The 27603-nt window shown below is 41.9% G+C and overlaps 1 protein-coding gene across 1 annotated transcript in view; it reads left to right on the forward strand.

The window, feature by feature from the left end:
* EPHB1 (EPH receptor B1) overlaps positions 1 to 16812 on the forward strand; it is a 470470-nt gene extending 453658 nt beyond the window's left edge. Inside the window, exons 13-16 of the mRNA XM_044434348.1 lie at positions 10012 to 10161; positions 13528 to 13721; positions 14870 to 15025; positions 16092 to 16812. Coding sequence (XP_044290283.1) covers positions 10012 to 10161; positions 13528 to 13721; positions 14870 to 15025; positions 16092 to 16200 — 609 coding nt within the window. The 3' untranslated portion in view covers positions 16201 to 16812. The remainder of the gene's footprint in view (positions 1 to 10011; positions 10162 to 13527; positions 13722 to 14869; positions 15026 to 16091) is intronic.
* The last annotated feature ends 10791 nt before the right edge of the window (positions 16813 to 27603 follow it).

A 27603-nucleotide genomic window follows, 5' to 3' on the forward strand; every position in this document is an offset into this window, starting at 1 on the left:
TGTCCTAGTCATTTGTTTTTAGATTGCTATAAGGCAGGGGTGGAAAAATGCATGTAGTCCAGGGACAAATTTCAGAGTCTTATTTAAGGATCAGTTTAGACCTTTGTCAAAATGACTCTGGTCCTTCCTCAATAGCCTACTGGGAAGGAAGAAGTGCAAAGACTGTGTATGAGAAAAAGAGGATGGTACAAAGAGAGAAGGGAAAGGAGGGAAAGAGGAAGAAGGGGGTTTGGCCGGAATGCTGCTCCAGTATCTTCAGCTTGCACCCACACTAGATTCAGTGTCACACATTGACTGCATTACCAAGTCTAAACATGTCCCAAGCCTGGAAAGCTTCACAGGAGCCATGTCTTGGCTAACCTTAACCCAATGCTGGAATTTAACCCCAACCCTAATATGCAGCTGTTATACCCATAACTCAAGGTGGATTTCCAAAGTACATGATTTCTGGATGCTTTCTGAAGAGCTCATGCATTCTCTCCATTCTAAGAATATTCCAAGCATAGAAAGCTTCAGGAAGGGTCATGCTTTTCTAAACCGTACCCCTAGCTTGGTCTTTAACCCTAACATTGATACCTGCTGAAATAGCCATGCCCTAAGAAGGATTTCAAAAACGCACTGTCTGATTGTTTTTAGGCCCACATCATCCTTTCTGTCCAGTATGAACACACTCCAGGCAAAGGAACCTTACTTAACAAGGTCCATCTTATGAAGCTTCTTATGCATCAAACATATTTAGACTGTGCTGAAAGGATTTAGTGGGAAGAAAACCCCCCAGAAAGTTGGGATTTTTAAATCCCCCCCAGAGACAGGTATTTCAGGTAATTTTAATATCTGGGTTAATGCAAAGGTAGGGTTAGGATTTTGAAAACCATGGTGCCTGTGATTCTTTCTCTGCTTGGAATGTTTTTAGAATGGGCAGAGAGGAAGAGCTATAAAGAAAAGCATCCAGCAACTTTATATTTTTGAATACCATCTTGAGGCATGGGTAATTCACCTAATTTCAGTCATAGAATCATAGAATGGTAGAGTTGGAAGTTGCTATTAATGCCATCAGGCCAAACCCCCTGCTGTTGCAGGACACCAAGTTACACCGTCCCACCTAGATGACTGTCCAGTCTATTTTTGAATGTCTCTAGTGTGAGGGACTCCTTCATGGATCACTGCCTTGTCATGGCAAAGGGGCTTGCGTAGCTCAATAAAGCTATGAGCTATGCCGTGCATGGCCACCCAAGATGGACAGGTCATAGCAGAGAGCTCTGACAAAACATGATCCACTGGAGAAGGAAATGGAAACCCACTCCAGTATCTTTGCCATAAAAACCTCATGGACAATACCAAAAGACAAAAAGATATGACACCGGAAGATGAGCCCCTCAAGTCGGAAGGTGTCCAATATGCTACTGGGGAAGAGCGGAGGGCTAGTACTAGTAGTGCCAGAAAGAATGAAGCGACTGGGTCAAAGCTGAAAGGACATTCAGTTGCAGATGTATCTGGTGGTGAAAGGAAAGTCCGATGCTGCAAAGATCTATCCTCCATAGGAACCTGGAATGTAAGATTCATGAATCAAGGCAAGCTGGATGTGGTCAAACAAGAGATGACAAGACTGAACATCGACATCTTAGGAATCAGTGAACTAAAATGGACAGAAATGGGTGAATTTAATTCAGATGACCATCAGGTATACTACTGCGGACAAGAATCCCTCAGAAGAAATGGAGTAGCCTTCATAGTCAATAAAAGAGTAGGAAAAGCAGTACTGGGATACAATCTCCAAAATGACAGAATGATCTCAGTTCGAATCCAAGGCAAACCATTCAACATCACAATAGTCCAAGTCTATGCCCCAACCACTGGTGCTGAAGAGGCTGAAGTTGACCGGTTCTATGAAGGCCTGCAACACCTTCTAGAATTAACACCAAAAAATGATGTCCTTCTCATCATGGGGGATTGGAGTGCTAAAGTAGGAAGCCAAAAGATAACCGGAATAACAGGCAAGTTTGGCCTTGGAGTACAAAATAAAGCAAGGCACAGGATGGTAGAATTTTGTCAAGAGAATATGATGGTCATAGCACTCTTTTCCAACAACCCAAGAGACAACTCTACACATGGACATCACCAGATGGTCAACACAAAAATCAGATTGACTATGTGCTCTGCAGCCAAAGATGGAGAAGCTCTATACAGTCAGTAAAAACTAGACCAGGAGCCGACTGTTACTCAGATCATGAGCTTCTCGTTGCAAAATTTAGGCATAAATTGAAGGAAGTAGGGAAAAGCACTTGGCCACTCAGGTATGACCTAAATCATATCCCTGATGAATATACGGTAGAGGTGACAAATAGATTTAAGGAATTAGATCTGATAGACAGTGCCTGAAGAACTATGGATGGAGGTTCACAACATTGTACAAGAGGTAGCAACTAATCCCAAAGAAAAAGAAATGCAAGAAAGCAAAATGGCTGTCTGAGGAAACTTTACAAATAACTGAGGAAAGAAGGGAAGTGAAAGCCAAGGGAGAAAGAAAGATGCACCCAATTGAATGCAGAATTCCAGAGAATAGCTAGAAGAGATAAGAATGCCTTCTTAAATGAACAGTGCAAAGAAATAGAAGAAAACAATAGAATAGGGAGGACCAGAGATCTCTTCAAGAAAATTGGAGATATGAAGGGAACGTTTCATGCAAAGATGGGCATGATAAAGGACCAAAATGGCAGGGACCTAACCGGCAGAAGAGATTAAGAAGAGGTGGCAAGATTACAAAGAAGGACTATACAAGAAAGACACTAACATCCCTGATAACCATGATGGGGTGGTCACTGACCTTGAGCCAGGCATCCTGGAATGTGAAGTCAAATGGGCCTTAGGAAGTCTGAGCAACAACAAAGCTAGTGGAGGTGACAGTATTCCAGCTGAGCTATTCAAAATCCTAAAAGACGACACTACACTCAATATGCCAGCAAATTTGGAAAACTCAAGAGTGGCCGCAGGATTGGAAAAAGTCAGTTTACATTCCGATCCCAAACAAGGGCAATGCCAAAGAATGTTCAAACTACCGCACCATTGCACTCATTTCACATGCTAGCAAAGTGATGCTCAAACTTCTACAAACTGGGTTCCAGCAGTATGTGCACTGAGAACTACCAGAAGTACAGGCAGGATTTCGAAGATGGAGAGGAACTAGAGATCAAATTGCCAACATACACTTGATCATGGAGAGAGCTAGGGAGTTCCAGAAAAACATCTATTTCTGCTTCATTGACTATGCTAAAGCCTTTGATTGTGTGGATCACAACAAATTGTGGCAAGTTCTTAAAGAGATGGGAGTACCAGACCATCTTATTTGTCTCTTGAGAAACCTATATGTGGGTCAAGAAGCAACAGTGAGAACTGGACACGGAACCACTGATTGGTTCAAAATTGAACCTATTCAACTTATATGCAGAGCACATCATGAGAAAGGTGGGGCTAGATGAATCACCAGTTGGAATTAAGATTGCTGAGAGAAATATCAACAACCTCAGATATGCAGATGATACCACTCTAATGGCAGAAAGTGAAGAGGAAATAAAGAGTCTCTTGATGCAGGTGAAGGAGGAGAGCACAAAAGTTGGCTTGAAACTCAACATTAAGAAAACTAAGGTCATGGCATCCGGTCCTCTCACTTCCGGCAAATAGATGGGGAAGAAATGGAAGTAGTGACAGATTTTATTTTCCTGTGCTCCAAGATCACTGCAGACGGGGACTGCAGCCAAGAAGTTAAAAGACACTTGCTCCTGGGGAGGGAAGCTATGGCAAATCTAGACAGCATACTAAAAAGCAGAGACATCACCCTGCCAACAAAAGTGCGTATAGTCAAGGCTATGGTTTTCCCAGTGGCAATGTATGGCTGTGAAAGCTGGACCATAAGGAAGGCTGAGCGCAAAAGGACTGAGGCCTTTGAATTGTGGTGCTGGAGGAGACTCTTGCGAGTCCCCTGGACTGCAAGGCGATCAAACCAGTCAGTCCTAGAGGAGATCAACCCTCACTGCTCTTTAGAAGGCCAGATCCTGAAGATGAAACTCAAATACTTTGGCCACCTAATGAGAAGGAAGGACTCCCTGGAGAAGAGCCTAATGCTGGGAACAATTGAAGGCAAAAGAAGACGGGAACAGCAGAGGATGAGGTGGCTAGATGGAGTCACTGAAGCACTCAATGTGAGCTTAAGTGGACTCCGGGGGATGGTGGAGGACAAGAAGGCCTGGAGGAATGTTGTTGTTGTTGTTGTTGTTGTTGTTGTTGTTGGTATTATTATTATTATAACATTTCCTTGCCGAAGCCTCGGGGCGGCTTACAACACAATAAAATACATTGAAATACAATAGAACATAATAAATTACCACTAAATACAAAAATATTAAAAATACACTGAGATACAAACATAATAATATAAAATTAAAATTAACAGTATAAAATAAGTAAATAAAGAATATAGGAGGAGAAAAGAGAAGGAAGAAGAAGTTGTCCATGGGGTCACGATGGGTCGGACATGACTTTGCAAATAACAACAAGAAGTGTGGGAGAGCCCACTACCTCTCTAGGCAGCTGGTTCCACTGTTGTATTGTTCTGACAGTGAGGAAACTTTTCCTGGTATCTAGCTTGAATCTAGATTGTTGCAACTTGATTTGATTATTCTTTCTCCTACACTCTGGTGTCAGCAAGAAAAGATCTTGACCTTCCTCTTTTTGACAGCCTTTGAAGTACCTATAAAAGGATATCATGTTTCCCCCTCAATCTTCTCTTCTCAAGGCCGATCATGCCCAGTTATCTCTGTCTCTTTTCATAGGGCAGTGTTTCCAAACCCTAGATCATTTTTGTTGCCCTCCTCTGGACCCTTTCTAATTTTTCTGCATCCTTCTTAAACCTTGGTGCCCAGAACTGGACACAGTATTCCAGAGGAGGTCTGACTAATGGGAAGTATAGGGGAACTACTATTTCTCATGATTTGGAAGTAATACTTCTATTAATACATCCCAAAATAGCATTTGCCCTTTTTGTAGCTGCATTGCATTGTTGGCTCATATTTAGCCTGTTCTCCACGATTACTCTGAGGTCTTTTTCTTTTTTAGTCCTTTTGAGCCATGTTTTGGTTTGGCTTTGGAAACGCATTGCCCCTTCAAAGCTTTTTGTGCTTTGAACTTGTTTAGATTGTGCAGAAAGGATGAGTTCCAAGGAAATAATTCCTGAAAGTTGACATTTTTAAAATCCTTCTTGGGTATTGGTATTTCAGGCATATTTAATATTAGGGTTAATGCCCAGGTTTGGGCTATGGTTACAAAAATGAGAACCCCTGGGATAGTTTTGAAGGGTGGATTGTTTTTTAACCATGAGAGAAAATATTGAGTGCAGCAGAAAAACCTCTATTAACCTGACATTTTCCAAATACCTTGGGAAAAGAGGTATTCCAGCCCTATATTAGGGTTTAGATTTCAAGGTAGGGTTGGGGCTAGGAAAAGCCAAGTCATTGGTATTGCGGACCAATGTTAGGGTTACAGTTAACTCTGAGAAAAATCTATTTTTCATCAATAATTAAGTAATAATAATTAATGAAACAGTTTTAGACAAGTTTCAGAGATCATTCATCCCTAGTTCCTAACAATGGTAGTGCCTGGTGGTAGCAACCTTTGGGCACTGCAAGTCTTTTGAGCATCTCCTAATTTCCCTTGCCCACTCTTGGTGTTGATCTTCCGTGCACTTCTCCAGCTGTAAAATTTAGCTTTTTTCACTTGTTTGATGCTCTAGATGTCTGGGATGCATGCTCAGTGTTATTCAAATGGGTGTGAACAGTGCAATTGCCTTAAACCCGTACTGTCCATTTCTGCACTTTTTCAGAGAAGTTGATTAAACTATGTGAAACCAACTCAACTTGGTAGGAACCCATGATTCATAAAACCACAGAAGTCTCTACCATTGCTGTATGAACACTTATGGCATGACAAGCTCATTCTCAGCCTTCTTCATTTCAGTAGGTTCCTTTCCATCGTTCTAGCAATGGATATACTTCCTTCTTTTGTAACCCGATGAGATAGAGTCATCCAGAAATGTATGCTTTCAGACATGCTCTGAAATGCAATGAAAGGAAACCTGCATAGCCACCTCCTAGCCCTGGAAGTTTATATTAGGTTGGGAAACCAAAATGCATGTTGCTCCTCATCTGGTGTTCCCAACTTCCTCTGATTAGCTGTCATTTCTGTGCCAAGGGCAGCCTCATTTCCTTGCCCTTCCCTCACCATCTTTCTGACACAAAGGAAGTTTGCATGCTTCGCAACACAAAACAGCCAAGGGTGAGAACGTGTCACTCAGGATAAAACCCTGAAGACTGTTGCTTCTACTTGACATGCAAAGAGGTGCAGGGGAACAGCTGTTGCTGTCAGCTTTTGATGTCTGCTTTTGGGAAGTGTGAGGGCACCTATATAATTTCTGTAAGAAATATACTGTCCTTTCCAAAACACTTGTATGTTCATTGGCATTTATAGAAATGAGATTTTGCTAGTTTTGTAACTCTCTTCTTTTACCCATCACTGTTGAATAAATGTCATAATGTTATTTTTCTTACAACAAATAGCTCATGCTGCAGGAGCTATTTGTGTCTCCCACATCAAGGTGTAAGTGCAGGGACTAGCAATTCATTTCAGCTGGAGCCATGGGCTAAGGTCTATCTATGTCACAAACCTAAAAATATTTTGTATTAATCTATGTCCACCCACAGAACACTGGGAATTATAGTTCTAAGAACAGACAAGCAACCAACCAACACAAAGCTGCAAGTTCAAAGTTCCTTTGTGGAAAATATGTACATAGGAAAAGATGTGCTGGATCAGACAAACAGCTTAAATAGTCCAACATTCTGGTTTTATAATGGCCAACTATGGAAAGTCCACAAACAGCCCCCTCTTGCTAATGTTTCATAGCAGCTAGTATGGAGAGGAATACTGTGTCTGATACTGGAGGTAGCCACTATAACTAGTAACCACCAGTAGGCTTATCTTCCATAAACATGTCTAAATCCCTCTTGAAAGTGAGGGTGTTGGTAGCTTTCATGAGAACCTGCAGGAGGGAACAAATAAGCATTGTGTGAAGAAAGACTTCCTTTTGTCTGCTGTGAAACTTCTGTTAAATAACTCTAGGTTCTAGTATTAGGAAAAAGGGAGAGTATGATAAGTAGGATGACAAGATAGCTTTAAAGTTGGCTGTGATCTCATTGTAACCATCTTTCTAGCTTCCCTTGGATTCACTGCTTTTCTCACTGACACTACATTTCCCTATCCTGGTAACAGGAACAATAATAATTGTGTCGTTTATTAAATCTATTGAAACTTACTAAAATGTCTAAGGGTGCAATCCTATGCATGTTAAGGCAAAAAGTCCTACAACCCTTAGTATTTGGAAATCAGAGGACTCTATCTAAATATGCATTGGATTGTAGCATTAATTGGTAAAGAAAATGTACATTGGTGGAACAGAGCAAGCACACATCTGTTTATATTTGGAGGATTGAAATAGCTAGCTGGGGAATGCTGGAAGTCTTAGGCCATTTTTTTCTGTCTAAACAAGCTTAGCATGATGCCTTAAATAATCCCCTTCCTGCTTGTCTTGCTCCTCATGTTTCAACCAGTTTGGCTAAAAGAGCGTTTCACACTTTTCTGCTGACCTGAATTGCATCTTCCTGAACCAAAGACATTAGGATGCATCCTGGGCAACTTTAGCCTTTTTAAAAATGTAAATGGTAAATCTCAAGAATGAGGTTGCATAGAGCTTGATGCTCCTATGAGTTCATTGTTATATTTACTATTGGAAATCATGCTTCCATGGCATGAAGGGCAAGCACATGGAGCAGGATAAATATAACTCAACTGTGATCTATTTCATTAAGATATCTGTCTAAAACCAGGGCTAGAAGATAAATCACGACACTGAGTCACCTGCCTGAATGCAGACCCTTAGATTCCTGTAGCAACAGGCAGAAGGAAAGACAGCAGCAATAAGTGCAGGGGAGGAGGGAAGCATGCTCTGAGCATTGGTTGGCTTTGGCCTTGACTCTCCACTGTCTTGCTTTTCATTTATTGTCCTGACAGCAGGCGACCACAACTGAAGACCCCTGAAATGTATGTTCATGCACTAATACCACAAAGTTGCAACCAAATTGAATTATAATTAGTTTTATGTCTGCTGTTTTATTCTTGCAAAGGACCTAAGGCAGTTTACATACTTGTCCTTCTCTCTGTTTCATCTTTGCAGCAACAACTCTGTGATGAAGGTCAGGCTGAGAATCAATGACTGGTACTCAGTCACCTCATGAACATCATGGCTGAGTAGCCTCGCAAGTCCCGGCCCAGCACTCCAACCACTGTAGCACACTGGCTTTCTCAGAATTTGGTTTAAAGTAGGCCTGGGAAATGTAAAGGAAATTGGAGACATTGTCCTAATGTCACAGAATAGTAGAGTTGGAAGGGGCCAGAGGGCCGTCAGGTCCAACCCTGTGCTCAGTGCAGGACTCAAAGTTAAACCATTTCTCTCAGAGGGCTGTCCAGTAGCATCTTGAATGCCTCGAGTGAAGGAGAACCCACAACCTCCCTAGATAATTGGCCACATTCTTGAACTGTTGTAACAGTCAGAAGTTCTTTCTCATGTTCGGGCAGAACCTGGCTTCCTGTAACTTGAGCCTGTTGTTCCATGTCCTGCACTCTGAGATGTTTAAGAAAAGATCTTGGCCTCCCTCTTTGTAACAACTTTTCAAATACTCAAATAATGTTATCATATCATCCCTCAGTCTTCTCAAGACTAAACATGCACAGTTCTTTCACCCTTGTCTCACAAGGCTTTGTTCCCAGGCCCTGGAGCATCTATGTTGCCCTCCTCCAAACACTGCCCAGCTTGTCTGCATCTTTCTTAAATTGTGGTGCCCAGAACTGGACACACTACTCCAGATGAGGTGTAACCAGTGCTGAGCAGAGGGGAACTAGTACTTCACATGATTTGGAAGTTATCGTTCTATCAATGCACTGTAAAAGTGTATTTGCCCTTTCTGCAGCCACATCACGTTGTTGACTTATATTCAGATTGTGAAATGCTTTCCATTCTGTTGTTTTCAGCCCAGTGCTCCAACCTATCAAGATCACCTTGAATCTTTTTTTTTTTTTTTTTGGATCTTTCAGGATGTTGGCTATCCCACCTAGCTAACACCATTGCTTTATTTGCACATATGAAATATCTTACATCTAACTACAATGAAGACATGTCTACAAGCACATTTGACACTCAAATGTACATAATGTGTCATGCAACTCATAAAACATGCCCTGATAGCAGCTTCCCAGAATGTCAAAAGAAACTTAGACATTCTGCTACTGCTACATAAGGGACAAAGTCATAGGGAGGGGAAATTCACAACCATCTCTTGGCAGTCTGTCACTTGGAATGGGCTACCTGTGGTAACCCCAGTAATCCCCCAGGCTTTGACATGGTCAAAAGAATTTCTTCAGTCTTAAATTATGTTCATGCAAACTCATACAAAGTTTAGCACATGTCTCCATACACATGCATTTTGTATGCATTTTTGCCTGATGCACTCGTTTTGGAAGCAATTTTCCTAATAGAAAGCATTTTAATATTAATTCCTCTAATATACACATTTGGGGAAGCAATAAGTTGAAGAACACTGCAAAATTTTAAGAGGCACAAATTATGAAAGATAACTGAGCTTTGGTTTGAAACTATGGAATTGTAAAACTCATCATTAAAAGGCAACCTGAACAAATTTCTTCCTTTCTAGTTTGAACTGAGACAGTACTTTGGCTGTTGGGTGGTATAGAAATTAAATAAATAAATGCTAACAACAGAGTGTATACGACCATGCTAGGAAGTTGCAATAGATTCAGTGTGTCCTATACCTGTTGGATCAATTGTACCTTACACGGGGAGTTATCCATACAGCTGCCTACAGTTAACCATGGCTTTTCCTTCTCCTTCAGGGTGGCAAGATCCCAGTGAGGTGGACAGCCCCAGAGGCCATCGCCTACCGCAAGTTCACCTCTGCAAGCGATGTGTGGAGTTACGGCATTGTCATGTGGGAAGTGATGTCGTTTGGGGAAAGGCCCTACTGGGACATGTCCAACCAAGATGTGAGTCTGAAGAATCCTTTCCTCTGTCTGTTTGTCATGACCAGAAAGACTCAATGATCACAATGGCATTTGTGAAGTCAGGTTTGCATAATGCGATTCAAATATTATCTCCATGTGTGCTTTGCTAACATTCCCTGTATGAAATTCTGCCCCTTTGAAGCTTTTTCATTAGGTGAGGGTGTTTTTGTTCAGTGTAGAAAGTGGCCTTACTGGATAAACATGATGTACAGTACTCTTCCTTTCCCAGAAACAGTGTCTGAAAATATGCCTATTTACATGAGGTCTCCCAGGTTGTGCTATAAGGAGACTTCTGAAAAGATCTAGGGAACTATTCCATTCAGTATCTTGTTCAAATGTCTTCAAGATTCCCAACAGAATTGTATAAAAAGTCCTCAGTCTTTCATAGCATGTTTCCACCAATTAGTCTTCAGAAATTTACAACCTCTGAACTTAGAGGCTTTGTTTAGCTGTTATGTTAAAATTCTAGAAAGATCTAACCTCCTTGAATTTGTCCAAATGCCATATAAGCTTGTTTTGTGTTAATTCTATAAGTTATTGGTGGTTGAGAAAATAGTTCTTCTGTCTGCCTGGCCTGAACCTCTTGACTTTCACTCAAGTACTAGGTTCCTCAAGTTTATTCTTTCTGAAAGGGAAAGAATAAATACTTCTGCCTTTTCAACATAGCATGTATTATAAACTTCTATTATGTTAACTGAGTGTTATTTTCTAAATGTGTGGCAATCCTGCAACTCTAAGGTAGTTCAGTCAGTGATTTCTGCTTAGAACTGAATGGCCCAGCTTGTCTTATACGTTCACAGAAAAGGTTAACATCCACCTATTAGGTAGAGTTTGGCATAAAGAAAGATGTTTATTAGCCGTGTAAATAATGGCAGATTGACACATTATTGTAGATTGAACAGTACTGTACAGAAAAAAGAGTTCGTCCTTAGTATCTAAGCCACAGTGAGCTGTGCATCACATTTGCGTCTGAAGATTAGGGTCTCTCTGCTTAATCTACTGGTGGGTTTTTGACAAGAAACACTGGAGTTGGTTCCAAGCTCAGTTCCTGCTGTGCTCTGGAGAAGGACTGAAAAATGCTAACTGTGAGGTACAGACCCCAGCTTCCCCTTCCCACCCACCCCTTCTTGAATCTTTGCTGTAAGAAAGAGCTTCCTGGATGAAAGAAACTGAGAAAGGGAGAGGAATTGGCAAGACAAGCCAGCCAATGTAGTGGTAATTGGACACTGGCAGGCCTTTGAAAATGTTCAGAGGGTTTATGAGCCGGGTGCAAGGACTTGATGAACTCCTGCCTGAGAGCATGATAGGCAGAGATAATGAGAGTGGCTGCAGCTAACAGGGAAGAGACTGCCTTTGTCTTGAGGCCCCAGAGGTGAAATTAACCTCGGAGTGCCTTGCTTCCTTTAGAGTCAGGAGTGCTTCCACTGTGCTATGTGCACAGGGCAAGTAGCTTCTTTTTCTCCAGCAACCATGACAGTATGGTAGTGAACACTGTTGTGTAGAAAAGGATGCTGTGTAGCTTGTAGAAGGGCTACGTCTTATAAGAATGATAGGACTGGCTAATGGCACAGGGCAACTGGAGGCTTGACTGGTTGAATACAGGATTGTGTTTTCTACATCCAAACTATCCAACTGCTTACTCTACATAACCACATAGTAGAGATTAGCATTACTACTTTGTTATAGCTCTTCACTAGCAGAGAGGCTGTGTCCTCATCAGCAGGGGCAAGTAAACTCCCTCTTCCTTCTGCTGTTGCACTAGCCAAATTATGTGAAATTTGGGGGTGTTTGATCACTTTATTTGGCTTCTTTCTTGATGATAACTTGCTCCTTTTGCACCCCCAAATGTAACTGCATTTTTTGGACAAAGCGTGCTTATTCCCAACCTTGCCCTTGTTTTCAAAATTGCAATTGTAATTGCAATTAGTAGAAAAATGTGTGCTTAAAAAATACACATTTAAAAATTTAAAAAGCATTCTTTGAACAATGGCTATGGGCAAATTAAGGCTGTGCACTTTAAATAAAATGTGCACCCAAATTGTACAGTTTTCTCATTTGACAGCAACAACAGTAGGTCACATTTGGGAATCTGGGAGTGGCAATGGGGCAGACTGAACTTTTGGGTGGAACTTGGAGAACCTTGGTAAGCTTGCAGTCTCACTGATCCTCCTGTCCCTTGTGAAATTAAACATGAAGAGTTGGCCTTGTGTGATTGTTTCTTTTTTGCTGAGTACCAGGCACAGGAGGCAGGGAAGAAGTCTTGATCAGGACCACACTCTTCTCCCCCACAGAGCTGTGATTTGCATCTGGGGGAAAGGCCCCACTCGCACTAATGGGAGGATAGGTGATTCTTTTACCAGAGGGAATAGGATAGGTGATCAAGATCAGGACCAAGGCAAGGTTTCCTAACATTCCCCCTTTCCCCATACCAACATTCCCCCCCTTTCTGCATACCAGATTACTCCACCCTCCCATTGTGTGCTATTCAGCAAAGAAACAACATCAGCAACAAATATGAAGCACTGAAATTGCCAGTTGTGTGGTTGTATCTTGTTTTTGTTTGGTGAGTAGCAAAGTCGTGCCTGACCCATCGCAACCCCATGGACAACATTCCTCCAGGCTCTCCTGTCCTCCACCATCCCCCGGAGTCCACCCAAGCTCACACCCACCTCTCCAGTGACTCCATCTAGTCACCTCACCCTCTGCTGTCTCCTTGTTTTGCTGTCAATCGTTTCCAGCAACTTGCGTGGCACTAAATCTGCAGCATTAGGGGAAGCAGGGATGTTCAACAAGCAAGACTCAACTCTCTAAATTTCACTTCAAAGTTCATTTTATCCTGGATCTATCAGAAAGATCTTTATTTTCATTTTTGTCGCATTATGTGTATTTTCATGGGCATTTTTCCAGTGTATATATAAGCATCAATTGTGTGCATCCTTGAAATTTCTGTATTCTTATTCCATGGACTGAAGCATATATTTAGACACATTTTTCAAAAGCACATTTTCCATGCACATTTTAAAAGTTTACACATGCTGTCAAACCATACCGAAAACTCAGAAATGTGTTAACTTCAACCACAGATTATATGACTGGGTCTGTGTTTGGTTCAGGAAGTGTAAACTTGGTAAATATGGATCAGAAATAAACTGAAATGAATTTTTAAATCATCCCTAAGAAGAAGAAAAATATGCCTATCTGGAACTAAACAAATACCAAAGCTTTCACCGTTGTTTCTGGAGATATGGTCTATATACACTTAGCAATGGTCTGGAGGTTTTTCTTCAGGTTAAATTATGTTTTTGTCTATTTCTCTGTTTAATGAAACAGCACACTTTTCCTTCATAGGTAATTAATGCAATTGAGCAAGACTACCGGCTGCCTCCCCCCATGGACTGCCCTGCTGCACTGCACCAACTTATGTTAGACTGTTGGCAAAAAGACCGCAACACCCGACCACGCTTTGCTGAAATAGTTAACACTCTAGATAAAATGATCCGAAATCCGGCAAGCCTCAAAACCGTGGCTACCATCACCGCTGTGTAAGTTTCCAGTTGCCTTACTATGCTCTGGAAGAAGCCCTGAAAGCCAAATATGGGGCTGCAGCTTTCAACCAGTTAAAGAATACTCCACTGATCAATCACCTCTGTGTAGTTTTAACTAATTGATCAAATGATTAAATTTAAATAAATATTGCTACTAAAAAACTCTTGATACAGGTTTCATTTAAAGAAGGAAATGTGAGATAATTTACAATTTTAATTAATGCAAGCTTCCAGTTAGTTCTAGAAGGAATGGTCGGCTTTTAATATTTTCTATTACAGTAGCATTTAAAAATGCTAAAATCTTCAAAATATCAGTAAGTGTGTGGTTTACCTCATCTCACCAATGCAAATTTGCTCTCCCAACTAAATGGGAGATGCACAATCTTATGCATGTTTAGACACAAAACAGTCTTGCAACAGTCTTGCAACTGCCAGTATTCCTGCATCAGCATTGCTGGTCGGAAAATACTGAAAGTTGTACGACTTCTGTCTGTACTTGGACCCCAGAACTCTTCAATGAACTGGTTATCTAAAGGAGTGCCTGTGTCCATATTTGCCCTCCCGCCCCTTGAGATCGGCGGCAGAGGCCCTTCTCCGGGAACCCTCCATGAAAGATATTAGGAGGGTGAGTACCTGGAAGAGGGCCTTCTCTGTGGTGACGCCCCACTTATGGAATACGCTCCCCAGAGAGGTCTGTCTGGCACCGACGTTATTTGTTTTTCGGCGCTAGGCCAAGACCTTTTTATTTAAACATTATTTTAATAATTGCTAATTTTATTTATTGGTTTTAAATTATTATGCCAGGATGTTTCCAGTTTTTATGTATTTGTATAGATATTTATTTATGTGTTGGAAGCCGCCCCGAGGCTTATGCGAATAGGGTGACATACAAGAATTCCAAATAAATAAATGAACTGAAACTTAGTTTCAAAGACACAAGTTTGTAGTTCCAAGTCAAAAACAAAAAGGATCAGTGAGGCCTGAGTGCTGTGCTGTGCATTATTTTGTGATTCAGTCAGGGTGTGCGTTTTTCTCTTTTTTTCACAAGGGTTGGGATTAGTGAGAAAAGACTGGAAGTTTCTCTGTTTTTCTAACCTTGGTTAACTGCAAGAGATTCTCCTCCCTGACCTTGTCTCATGTTCTAGGCCTTCCCAGCCACTGTTGGACCGCTCCATCCCAGACTTCACTGCCTTTACCTCAGTAGAAGATTGGCTTAGTGCCATCAAAATGAACCAGTACAGAGACAGTTTTCTAACTGCTGGATTCACATCCCTTCAATTAGTTGCACAGATGACATCAGAGTAAGTAGCATCTTCTCATTCCTAGTTATTTATTTCAGCAATGGGAGAAGATGAGTCCAGACCTTTCTTTAAATGCTTCAAATAGACTCTAGATCTGTAGAACTGAAGACCTGGGAACATGCTAATGTTTTGTTCTCTGTAGCCTTTGAAAATCAACCAATTGCTTTTCTGGCTGCTATATGAATCCTGCTGCTGTACTGACTCTTTTTTTGTTTGTGTTTATTATCATTATTCGATTTATTTAGATTATATTGCTTTATGGATGTATTATTTACTTGTTTTTTAGTTCACATACTGCTTTTGAAATGAATATGAAAAAATGATTTATAAAGCTTTTAAATAAATACACATATACAAAAGGAAAGTAGTTCAGGCAGTGTCTCCCCCAAAGGCCCTTTGCCGTTCCGCTTCTGCTTCTCTTGACAGACCCATTTGTTCCCAGAATGCCCTTGTGCTCCAGAAGTGCTTGCACATTCCTTGTATCTATCACCCTTGCATCAGTTCCATGCATCCTCACAGCATCTTTAACTGGTAGACTTTCTTTCCTAAATGCACATTTTTGCTGCTATTTTCCCATCAGCTCTCTTCCTCAAGCTGAAGATATACTACTGACTCTGTATAATGTGGAATGTCTTCCATAGTCCCCCTCATTCAGACATTGCAGTAGTTCCAATGTAGATACCTAACAATGAGAACTAAGACAATCGGTCAGTTTATATTCAGGGAGTCCCCTCCTTAAATTCTACTGAGAATAACCTCACTCTCAACCGCAGAGTAATTTACAATCTCAAGATAATTGGGAAGTTATTTCTATTCCTTTTATACTCAAGCATCTATTTGTTGTGAGTTTGACGAAAATATTAAATTTTAATCAGGCATATATGTAGTCACCTTTATTCTGCATTGTTTATCAATACCAATTGCTCTTTTGGCAGTTACCAACCTACAGTTTCTGCTGCTTGATTTTGAATTTGCCAACTCATGTATCATGTCAAAATACTCAAGGAAGATATTTTGGGCACGGGCCAAGCTGCATGAGCATGATCTTCTCTCTTGTCTTTTGCAGAGATCTTCTAAGAATAGGGGTAACCTTAGCTGGGCACCAAAAGAAGATCCTGAACAGTGTCCAGTCTATGAGAGTGCAGATGAGCCAGTCACCAACTTCGATGGCATGACCCTTCGTTTCTTCTGACAACAATGGGAAAAGAGAGGGGCAGACAAAGGAGGGTTGGATGTGGGAGGGGAGGGTCAGTTGACAAGGCAGTGAGATGTTTGCAGAGGTTGGATTATAGTCTGAAAACTTACTATAAGCTACAGACAAAGAGTACAGGACTTCCGTTTCTCACCAACAGAAGCACACTTACTGATGCCATGGGAAACAGCATATACATACATATAAATATGTACAAATCATATATTTAAAAACAGTGAAGACAAGACCAATGCGTGTTGGGAGAAAAGAGACTTAAATCCCACCAGTGAGCAGTAGTCCAGGGGCCACTGGGGAGGAACGAGATGCAACCCAGAGCAACCATCTTCAGCAGCCACGTTCCTTTCCTTCTCTTCTTTAGTTCTTCTCGTGGAGCCCTTCAGACCCAGCTGTTTCCCCTCTTTTGCTGATAAAGGGTGGGGAATTTTCTTTAACAGTATCTACTAGGATATCATGACATCGTTCCATCAGTTACCAAAGGACTTCACTGACCACTGCATGGGGATCCAGACCAATCCAGTTAATGTCTTCATATTGAAGAAGAGATGTACCTTCAATAGAAAACCTTGTTTTTTTCTTTTGCTTGCATTTTTTTGCAAAAAGGGAAAAAATCCTCATGGGAAAAAGAAAGAAAGAAAGAAAAGATGTTCCCGCGAGTGTCTGCGTGTGCGTCTGTATGTTGTCAACTTAACTGTGGAGTCACTCACTGCTTGTCCTTAACAGAAAAACAACAAAGTTGGACCGATGGATGACAGATCTGTCACCTTCAGGGAAAGTGGGGATCCAGTGGGGGATAGAAGTGATAGGCTTTGCTTTCAGTCTAGATCAACTGTGCATGGGATGTGTAATTGGAGATGAAACAAGAAAGCAAATGGATTCATAGGAGGAAGGAAGCAGTAGAGTGGACTATGCAAAAGGGTTTCATGTAGAACTGTTAGAGGATACACAACTGTAGAAGCGACTGGTCAACAGAATGTTTAGTTCTCCAGCATCCAGGGACCAACAGAGGATAGCTCGGGGTTCTTTAGTTCCATTGTATGGACCTAAAGATTTTGACATATATTGGATGTGGTTTCATGGAATCAGAGGTAGGTTCCTGCATTTCTTCTATTTACCTGTCTATCCATCCATCCATCCATCCATCCATCACGTGTTTCTCTTTCAGTCTTTAACAATGTGTCAACCATTCAGCCCTTATTTGTCTATATTTGGCTTTACAATTCACTCAGGGTACAATCCTGCAAGCTGGGAGAAGTAGCACAGGTTTTTTTTCTATCTAAATATGCAAAGGACTGCACCCTTAGCTACCACAGCAATTGCTCATATAATGTAGACAACTTAAATTAGCACCTCTCTATTTACCTGAGTGTTTTAAAGAAAGAACGGTGGTACGTTCCCTTAATGGAACATCTTGAGAGTTTCTGCAAACAAACTGTCCCCCAGAAAGGCTTTTACCTAGCCTGTATATGTTGTAACTATGTGCTACCACAGTCTAAGGGGCACAATCACTTGTCAGCTTGCACTTCGTATTAACAGTGTAAAAAATGAGGCACATGGCTCATTTTTCCAAAGCAGAAAGGCAGCTGGTTTTTAGAATCAAAGAAGACCTAACAGATCATCTTGAGCAATCCTTGCCTTAAAAAAAGGATCTCGTAAACTTGAAGCTCTTTTAATCAATTCCTTTCTAAGAAAAGAAAAAAAACTTAAAGGGAAATAGCCCTAGTTCTTCACTAGACAGCTAGCCTAAGTGGGCACATAATCCATGGTGTGTTGACTCATGCCTTTACATGATGCACTGGATTTATAAATATAGCATTTTGTTTGTTTTGTTTACTATATTTATACTCTACTTTTTTCTTACAAGGACACTAAGGCAGCTTACATAATCCCTTTTCTCCATTTTATCCCCACAACAACCCTGTGAGGTAAATTAGACTGAGTCAGTGACTGGCCCAAAGTTACTCAGAGGGCTTCATGTCAGAATGGGGACTAGACCTCAGATCTCCTGAGAACCAGTTCAACATGCTAAGGACTACACCACAATGGCTCTCAGTTGTAGTTTCACAGTAAGATGAGGCACACATATTCATTGATACTGGTGTCCAGACTGGATTTCCTTTTTATAAGGGAGCTCAGGATCATTTTCACCCATCTTACTTGTCACAAGGAAGTATGCGTGTATGAGTCCATGATTACGCCCATTCTGCAAATTAATCACCAGTCTATATAGGATAAATATATACAAGATCATATACTAAAATGGCAAATCCTTAGTACAGACAAAGCTGCTCTAAGAAGTATTTGTCAACAGATGACGATTCGACAGAACTCATAAGGGTAACAGAAGTGAAGCTGAGGGGATGTGTCTCTCCTTGCCCAAGTTTGGAAACTCCCTCCCTCACCACCCAGTCTTGCTGTGTCCGTGATATAATTAACTGTAGTTTTGTGGAGTGGAGTCTGGGGTGTGGTTATGTATGCATTGGAAGTAAGTATGTTAGAAGGTTGTCTCAGCACCTTCAGGCAGTACTTTCCACTTAATATTTTGCATTCCTTCTTGCATCCAGCCATTGCAAAGCTGATTTTTCAACATCAAAGGCTTCATGTGGCAGCCATTGTCATCACAGTCATGTGGCCCTCATTTCAGATGAGAGCTGGGTATGCTGTGGAGGTTATCTAGCATTTTTCATTCCAGGGCTTTAGCGGTAGTCCCATTGGGATCCTTTCAACTCTGATCTTGGTGGTTTGAGCTCCCTTGCTCTGGTACATCAGGACCCATGGCAAGCTAGATGCAGAAACCTGGGTGGGCTGGATCATTTGTACAGTGCCATTTACCATATTTCCCTTACTAGACTTGCTAATGGCATATGAGCCTATTAAAATGCCCTGTCCTGAGAAAAATAATTCTGTTTGAGAACAATAGATTTTTAACACATTTCCAACCTGGCAGCCAAAAGTGGCCTGAATTGGGGTGTATGTGTGGTTTTGTTTTTCAGTTGTTGAATGTTAACTATTATATATAATGTTATCATGCTGTGAACTGCCTGAGAGTTATATGGCCTGCCTTGCTGGCTTGAGCCATCAGGACCTGTTCATTTGGTAGATAAATCACTTGGTAGCTCTAAATCTCTGTGTTAATCTGTGGGGAACTAATGAGTGGATGATTGGAAGTGGGTTGGTCTAGGTTACCTTTCTATTTCTTGTCAATTCTGTACTCTGAAAATGTGCCGTATGGTCAGGACGATGCTTGTGTGCACAGAAAGCAAAAAAGTAAAGAGCAATGGGATGCCAGCCAGTTCTGGGAACATATCACAAAAAGAAAAAGAAAAAACTGACCTGAAGGCTTCTTTATCTTACTTTACATTTGATTGTGTTAGGAAAGCTCCCTGCTGCCCAGGTGAGAAATAGATGCTAAGAAGATGCAAAAGAGTGATGTTTTACCATGCAGAGGCTCCCTGGACCACCTAAGGAAAAAAATGTCCCTTGTTTAACAGAACAAGGGAGTGTTCTTTGCCCTGTTTGATAGCCAGTCTTGAATCCCTTTTGGAGTATTAAGCACAGAAATCTGTATTCAAGTGTGTTGTCAAACCAAATACAACATGCACAGAAAAGATGTATTCTGAATATTAATCCTCTGTACTAGTCCATTGATATTCACACAAGGTGGATTGAAGAAGCTTTTTTGCTTATTTCATATGACTTTTTCCTCCTATTAGGATAAGTTCAAAGATATGAAAACATGGCAGTGATGACTCCTGGCTACAAGTACAGCTTTCTACCTATCCAGCCACATTGCTGATAACTTAACACAGTGCATAATATTTGTCAATAGTTCTGCAGACTTACTTGGTACCATTGTGAAATCTTATTAGCCTTGTACAGACAACCAACCAACCACCTAACAGCCCTTTTAAAGCAGTACCTGGTGGCCTTAAATAAAGGACTGCCTGCTTTGGCTTCCAGTCCATGGGATAGGTCATAGCTCAGTGATAGGGTAGATGTTTGTATGCAGAAGATTTCAGATGTGAACTTCGGCATCTCCCAGGAGGCCTGGAAAACTCCTGCCTGAAACTCTGAAGAGCACCTGTCACTCCAGGTTGGCAATATACTGAGCTAGATGGTCCAAGAGTCCGACTTAGGATTCAGTGGGTTCCAAAGGGCCCAGGCTACCTTACAGGTGCTTGCCACCAAATGCAGGATCCCACTTTCAACACCTTTCAAAAAAGCATTGTTTCCCTACAACTTTCCATTGTGGGCTAATGGGAAAATTCTGTATGCAATGGTGGCAGTTTATAAACTTGAAGGTAAAAAAACACATTTGCATAAATGTACAATTTTATGAACCTATTTTTGAATAGCTTTGTAGTATCTTTATCAGTGATGTGACAACTATTTCAGTTATTTCATTTTCAGCAATTTGTTGGGATAATGAAAACTTTAGTGAGAGAGGCAATGTAGGAGTGAGTCAAGGAATCGTCCTTTTGTTTTCTCTGTTAAATATAATCTATAGACTCTTTCAGCATCTTAGGCTGTTTGCACAGAGGCCATCGGCAGTTCCTGACAGTTTTGGGCATTCAGAAAGAACTGCTGGCCCAATGGCCTCTGTGCAAAGAGCTTGAAGCACCATCCTGTGCAGAGTTAAACAAAAAGGGTTCTCTAGCTTCCACCCCACCCCACCCAACATGGCTGGATGGGAAATGCTGGGAACTGGAGGATGTTTTTTGTCTAAACGAATTTAGGATTGCATTCTCCTCCTGCTGCAAGCAAAGCAGTCCCCCACTTGCAGCATCAGGGGCTTTTTGGATATGTCAGATGGTTTCACTCCACTTGAAAATAAATCATCATCCCCACAGGTACTATGGAAGGCAGAATAAAAATGGAACAGGCCTGGCTTATACAGGAAGTTCTTACACAGGTTCTGAATTAGGAAGCAACTTAGAAAAACATAGAAACATAGAAACAGGGCAAGTCAGAAGGGACCTCCCGGGCCATCTAGTCTGACCTCCGGCACCAGCTGGCTCTGCTAACGACATGCCCACCATGTGCATGTCCAACCTACCTTTGAACACCCTCACCGATGGGACCTCAACAACCTCTCGTGGAAGCCCATTCCACACCCTCGGGGTCCTGACTGTCAGGAAGTGCTTCCTGGCATCCAAATGGAAGCTTGGTTCCCTGAGCTTTGCTCCATTGGAGCGTGTCCTGCCTTCTTCTGCAGGGGAGATCAGGTCTCTACCCATCTCCATGTGCCATCCCCTCACGTACCTGTATGTCGCCAACATATCCCCTCTGAGTCTCCTCTCCTCCAGGCTGAAGAGACCCAGTTCCCTCAGTCTCGCCTCATATCCCATCCCCTGCAAACCGACAACCAACCTTGTGGCCCTATGCTGCACTGACTCCAACCTGGCTATATCCTTTCTGTAATGAGGGGCCCAAAACTGAACACAATACTCCAATTGCAGGCGCACCACAGTCATGTAGAGTGGTAGTAATACCTCTCTTGATCTAGAAGCCACACTTCTGGCTATGCAACTCTTGACCACTGCATCACACTGCTGACTCATTTTTAGCCTGCAGTCAACCAGTACCCCGAGGTCCCTTTCACAAGTGCTGCTTTCCAGCCGCTTGTCACCTAACCTGTACTTATGACACCTATCCCTCTGCTCCAAGTGCAAGACCTTGCACTTATCCACATTGAATGCCATCCTGTTGTCTCCTGCCCACTTCCATAGTCTGTCCAGATCCTTTTGGATCTGGAGTACCTGCTCCTCCATTGTGGCCACTGCTCCAGTTTTAGTATCGTCTGCGAATTTGATCAGCAGACTGTTCACCCCTTCTTCCATGTCATTGATGAAAAGATTAAACAGGATCGGCCCCAGGACAGAGCCCTGGGGGACCCTGCTTATCACTGGCCACCATCCCGATGATTCCCTGCTAATGGTTACCTTCTGCTTTCGGTCAGTCAACCATGCCCTAATCCATTGGACAGTGCTTTGGTGTGTCCCAAAACTCCTCAGTTTCTCCACCAGGATATCATGGGGCACTTTGTCAAAGGCCTTGCTAAAATCCAGGTATACCACATCCACTGCATCCCCTCCATCTAGCCATCTCAAAACTTTGTCATAGAATTCCACAAGATTTGTCTGGCAGGACCTGTTTTTGCGGAAGCCGTGTTGTGTGGCTGCCAGCCTCCCTTCCCTATCTAGCATCACTCGATCTCTATTATGAGCCTTTCCATTGTTTTTCCTACAATGGACGTAAGGCTAACAGGTCTGTAATTCCCCATGTCTCTTCTACTAAAAAGAGATACCCCTGAAGTTTCTAGTGTTGCACTTGTTTCATGTGGCTTGACTGTACTAATTTCTTAATCTGTGTGCTTCCTCTGATAAATGACCTTTGCACTCTTTTGCATCTGCCATGTTGTTCACTCTTCCCAATGAATTTGCAGTGTATTTTTATATCCTGCATTGAATATTCCTTGTGTGCCCAACTCCCCAAGGAGGAAAGAATGCAAATAGAAAAGAAGGGTTAAAAGGAGGGATAAATCTACCTATGTCCTGAGGTAGATTATGGATCCTGTACTTTCTCTAGAGCATCTATCACTATCTATATTTATAGTAAATATGTATAACTAACATATATATTACAAATATAAATAGGTATCCAGATGTAATAGGTTTTATATTTTATTGTGTTATATTTTAATTGATATCTTTGTGAGCCGCCCTGAGGCTTCGGCGAATGGGGCAGCATAGAAATTTTCTAAATAAATAAATTAATTAATAAATTAATGAATAATGTAATTATTAAAATTATTTTCTAAAATTATCTCAAAAAACCCCCCCCAAAAAGACATAGCTATTAGCTACATTTTTAAAGTAATGTGTACTTTGCATCTAGGACAGTTTATCATCTTGGTCCTTAGTCTAATTCAGGGGTCTCAAACTCAACTTACCTGGGGGCAGTCTGGGTGAAGCTGGGCCGCATCAAGTGGTGGTGGTGGGCCGCTCATCCCGCGTCGCTCCCGGAGGCCGGCCCGGGCGCCGCCGGCGCTTTGAAGGCCGCAGGGCCCCTTCCCTGTGCCCCGCCCGTCCCGGCAATTGGCCCGCGGGCCGCAAATTTGAGACCCCTGGTCTAACTCATAGTTCTGATACTTCTCTCATGACTAAAAAACCTTGTGTATATTTGTGAATTTTCTTATTTATCACCCAAGCTCAGATGAAGTTAGGGAACCAGCTGCAGCTTAGTAATATTTATTTATTTTAAGTATGTTATTCCATTTTTTGATCATATCCCCAGGCAAAACTTAATTCCTAATGTTTATCCAGGTAGGAAGCTGGTGCAAATTGAACAGTGATCAAATTGGAGGTTTAAGGCACAAGTTTTCTCAAATTTTCAAGAAACTCCACATTTGCACAAATCCCCTAAATGTGCCACTCTCCTCTATTAGCTGATGCAGGACTGATTCAGTCTTACAAAGGAAATTTGCAGAAATTGAACTAGGAATTGGGAACACGACAAACACAAGTAGTGCTTGACAGTTTGCAAATATATTCAGCAGACATGTGCTTGTCCTCACATTCGGATCTGTGAAAGAGGCGGGCTTCATGTTTTGCAAGTAGAAACGATTCCGATAACATCCTTAATCATTGATCATTTCTGTTCTCACTGTAGACAATACAGATGTAACCACTGTTCTCCATAGGCTGTCCTCAGACATGTTATGGTCTCCTCCTCTGTATTGCCTTTTCTGTTTCTAGCATGCCATTCCTGGTTTCACAGCTAAGCCTGTTCATTTCTCTGGCTGGATCTTTCTCTGCTTGCTGTTTATCAATTTATCTATTTGTCAGTCTCACCTTTCTCTTTATTTCCTTTCACTGGATCTGTCTCGTTCTGCCTTGTTCTCAGTCATGTCTTTAAATCTATGAAATGGTTTCCAATTGTCAGCTTCATTTCTACATTTCTATGGCAACAGCAAATTCCCATCCTACTCTTCTTTCTCCCTTTCCCCCAGCCCACCCCAATCTTGTCCATCCCTCCTCTTATGTAGTGGCTATGCTGTGAGAATACTGACAAGCTGTAACACCAGGTAATTTATCTCTGAAAACAGATGGCTGTGGCAAAAGTAGAAGAGAAAGAGGGGCAGAGAGGTTGGGAGGGAGGGAGCGGGGGGGCCACAGGGGGGTTGCATTGCGGAGATGAGGGCAGAAGGGAGGTCAGGGCTTGAAGGCTCGCTAGGGCTGGGACTTCTGTACAAGTAAGGATAAAACCCACTCTGAGAGGCTAGGAAAGGTGCGGAAACACTCCTTACAGATATGGACAGATGGTGCCGTGTTTGTTAAATGGCTGCTTACAATTCCACTGAGTGCTACAACGCTACCATTGCATTCCAGGAATACTAGGGACAGACTAGGCAGGCTAAATGCAGTGTGACACAGAGTGGCGCATCAGGGGCATGAGCTGGTGTATGTGAAATGGTGCTAGAGGCTGGACAGCCTGATCTCGTCGTCATTTGGTGACAAGCATGCACCTGAGTTGCAGGGTTTCTGCCCCCTTCGGCATCCCTGGCCAATGCGTTGGCTTCTCCAGTGTCTCTTCCGTATTTATCTGTGTGCCCTGCAATCCAGGCGAGGCCAAGCAATGGAAGGGTTGCAAAACAGGCTGGGGCGGCGGTGGGGTGGGGGGGGGGAGGCTAGCACTGCAGTAATTCAAATGGGATGACAGAGTGCATTGCTGGTAGCCAGGGGAAGTCAATCGCTTTCATATCAGAGATAATAAATGCTGCAGGAACTGAGAGAGGAGTCCATATGCATAGCATTATTGTGCGCCTCTTTATAAATAAAGGAAATATATTTTATGCTCTTTAATGACCTTCAAATTAGCAGCTCTTTGAAAGCACTTATGTATATTTAATTTGAAATGGTGCTGAAAGCCTGAGTGGTGATCGCAGTGAAAGCAGCAGGCAGTCGGTTTTTAAATAAGAGTAAACTCAAGCCATTATTTCTCAGCCTGTCAGCTTTCCCTGGATTTAATGTACCAATTTTTAAAAGAGAAAACCTTTTCTTTCCTCTTTTGTGCTTTAAAGCTCTCCAGGATCCTTCTTTGTAGGCAACAGCAGCAGCCTTGGACTGTATTTAATTGTTTTCCCATCCCCTCCCCCTTTTTTCCCCTCACTTTTTTGCTTTCTTTGTGTCATCTCTCTACCATAAAAGCTTTTACTGATGGGTCACTCTTAGGTATGCGGAGGATCAGAGTCCCAGTGACCTAGGTAGAATGTGCTAGTTTAGGATTCCAGTTATTTTATCATGGGTTTGTTTCCTGCCACAAGTGGTGTGATTGGGTTGGTGTAGCACACCCACGAGGTGCCTTATGCTACGGACTTTTGCTACATTTTGTCCTTGCTGTAGGCAGGAGGAGTGATCCAGAGCTGCATGAGCCCAAAGAGCCCAGATCTCTGATCAGTGAATGGAAATGCTTTCTACATTTCATATGATTCCCTATGATACATAGAGCATTTCCTCTTGCAGGTAAAGTCATGAAGCATCTGCACGCACAATGGCAAGAAAGCTCCAACACAAAGTAAAGGGTTACTTGTGAATGTAAATGGGGAGAGTGCTTGTCTATTTTTCAGGGCCGGTGCTTTTTTCCTTCTGAAGCGGGCACCAGTATTGGATGAGAAATTGGTGTCTCTGTGTGTGTGTGTGTGTGTGTGTGTGTGTGTGTGTGTAGCTTCTCCTCTTGCACTGGTATCTTGAAACATTCATATGTTGAACCGTAGTATCAGACCCCAAGTCTGTGACAGTGATTTTGTGGCCCCATCAAATCAGATTCTGAATTCTGAAGCAAATGAATTTCTGATGGTAAGGAATACCCCTGCCTTTAAAGATGATGTCCTTTCATTCCTCATGGAAAAGTTTCCATCAAACGTCTAGGCTGAAATAAAGTGGTAGGATTTGGGGAGCAGCTTAGGCCTCTGATGTATGTGGCTTGAATGTTGGACTGAGGACCAGAGAGATGCAGATTTTAGTCCCCACTCACAAGGAAACAAAAAGTGGGAAATGCATGCAATGTGATGGTGATGATGATAATTATCTGGATTAATTAGCATTCCATGGATAATAAGAATCATTATTAATATTGATGATTATTATTAATATTCTCTGAATCCTTTGGCTTGTTCTCAGAATTATTATTACTGTATTGCATTTATATTCTGCTTTTTTCCCCTTTGGCAAGGAATACAAGGCATCTTACATGATCTTCCTCCTCTCCTTTTTATCTTCACACCTGTAAGGTAGGTTAGGCTGAGAGTCTGAAAGTCATCCTGTGAGCTTCAGGTAATAGAACTCAGATCTGCCAAGACTTAGTCCAACACTTGAAACACTATGCCACACTGGCTGTATGCTTATCTGAAATATCAGCTTGAAGCAAAAGATGGATTGAATGACTGGAACTTCAGATCTCTTCACATTGTCATTTCCCTGCCATTTCTTCTTTCTGCCAGAAGGTATTCCTTTCACATCATCTCCTAATTTTCATTTCCTTTCATATGTTGAGCATCATCTATTTGAACTGTGCGCTCAGGGCAGGCCAGCTAAAGCATCTCTGAAAGATGAGTGTTCAGTTAAATACCTCCAGTGGAGCTCCCCATCTCCCAAGGCATCTTCCACGGCTGAATAGCATTTCCAGTGAGGTTATTTCTCCTGGTTTTTAGCCTAAATTTCCAGAGAACAAACTTTTGCCATCTTTTTCCTGGTTGTTCTTCAGTTATTTGAAGATTGTTATCATGTCATCCTTTTGCCTACTTTTCTCTATTAAAAAAAAAAAATTCACTCCTATACTGCTCTATAGTTGAAGCTCTCTGGGCAATTCACAATGGTTAAGGCCATGAAATACACTAACATGATAAGACATAGTATAAAAATGTAGGTGTTTACAGCTACAGTAGAAGACCAAAGTGAAAGAACAGTAGCAGTATTAAGATCTAAAAATGCAGTAAATGATTTAAAACAAAAAGAAAAGGAGAACTTAAAATGCCTGGGAGAATCAAGAGATTTTTCATCTGGCACCAAAAAGACAACATGGGTACCAGACTGGCTCTCAGGACAGGGCATTCCAAACAGGGGTGCCACAATCAAAACGGTTCTTTCCTCAGTATCCACCTGCCATTGGTGAGGACAACCTGAGAAGTGCTTCTGAGGATGATCTTAGAGCAAATATATATGGGAGGAGATGCTTCTTCAGGTATCCTGGCTCAAAGCCATTTAAGGCTTTGAAAGTTAGTGTCAGCACCTGGAATTGGACCCAGAAACAGACTGAGTCTGTGTAGATCACAAAGCACTGGTGTAATACGATCATTGACCAGTCACCA

The sequence above is a fragment of the Varanus komodoensis genome, unplaced genomic scaffold (genome assembly GCF_004798865.1).
Source record: "Varanus komodoensis strain SLA01 unplaced genomic scaffold, ASM479886v1 scaffold1, whole genome shotgun sequence".
Lineage (NCBI taxonomy): Eukaryota > Metazoa > Chordata > Lepidosauria > Squamata > Varanidae > Varanus > Varanus komodoensis.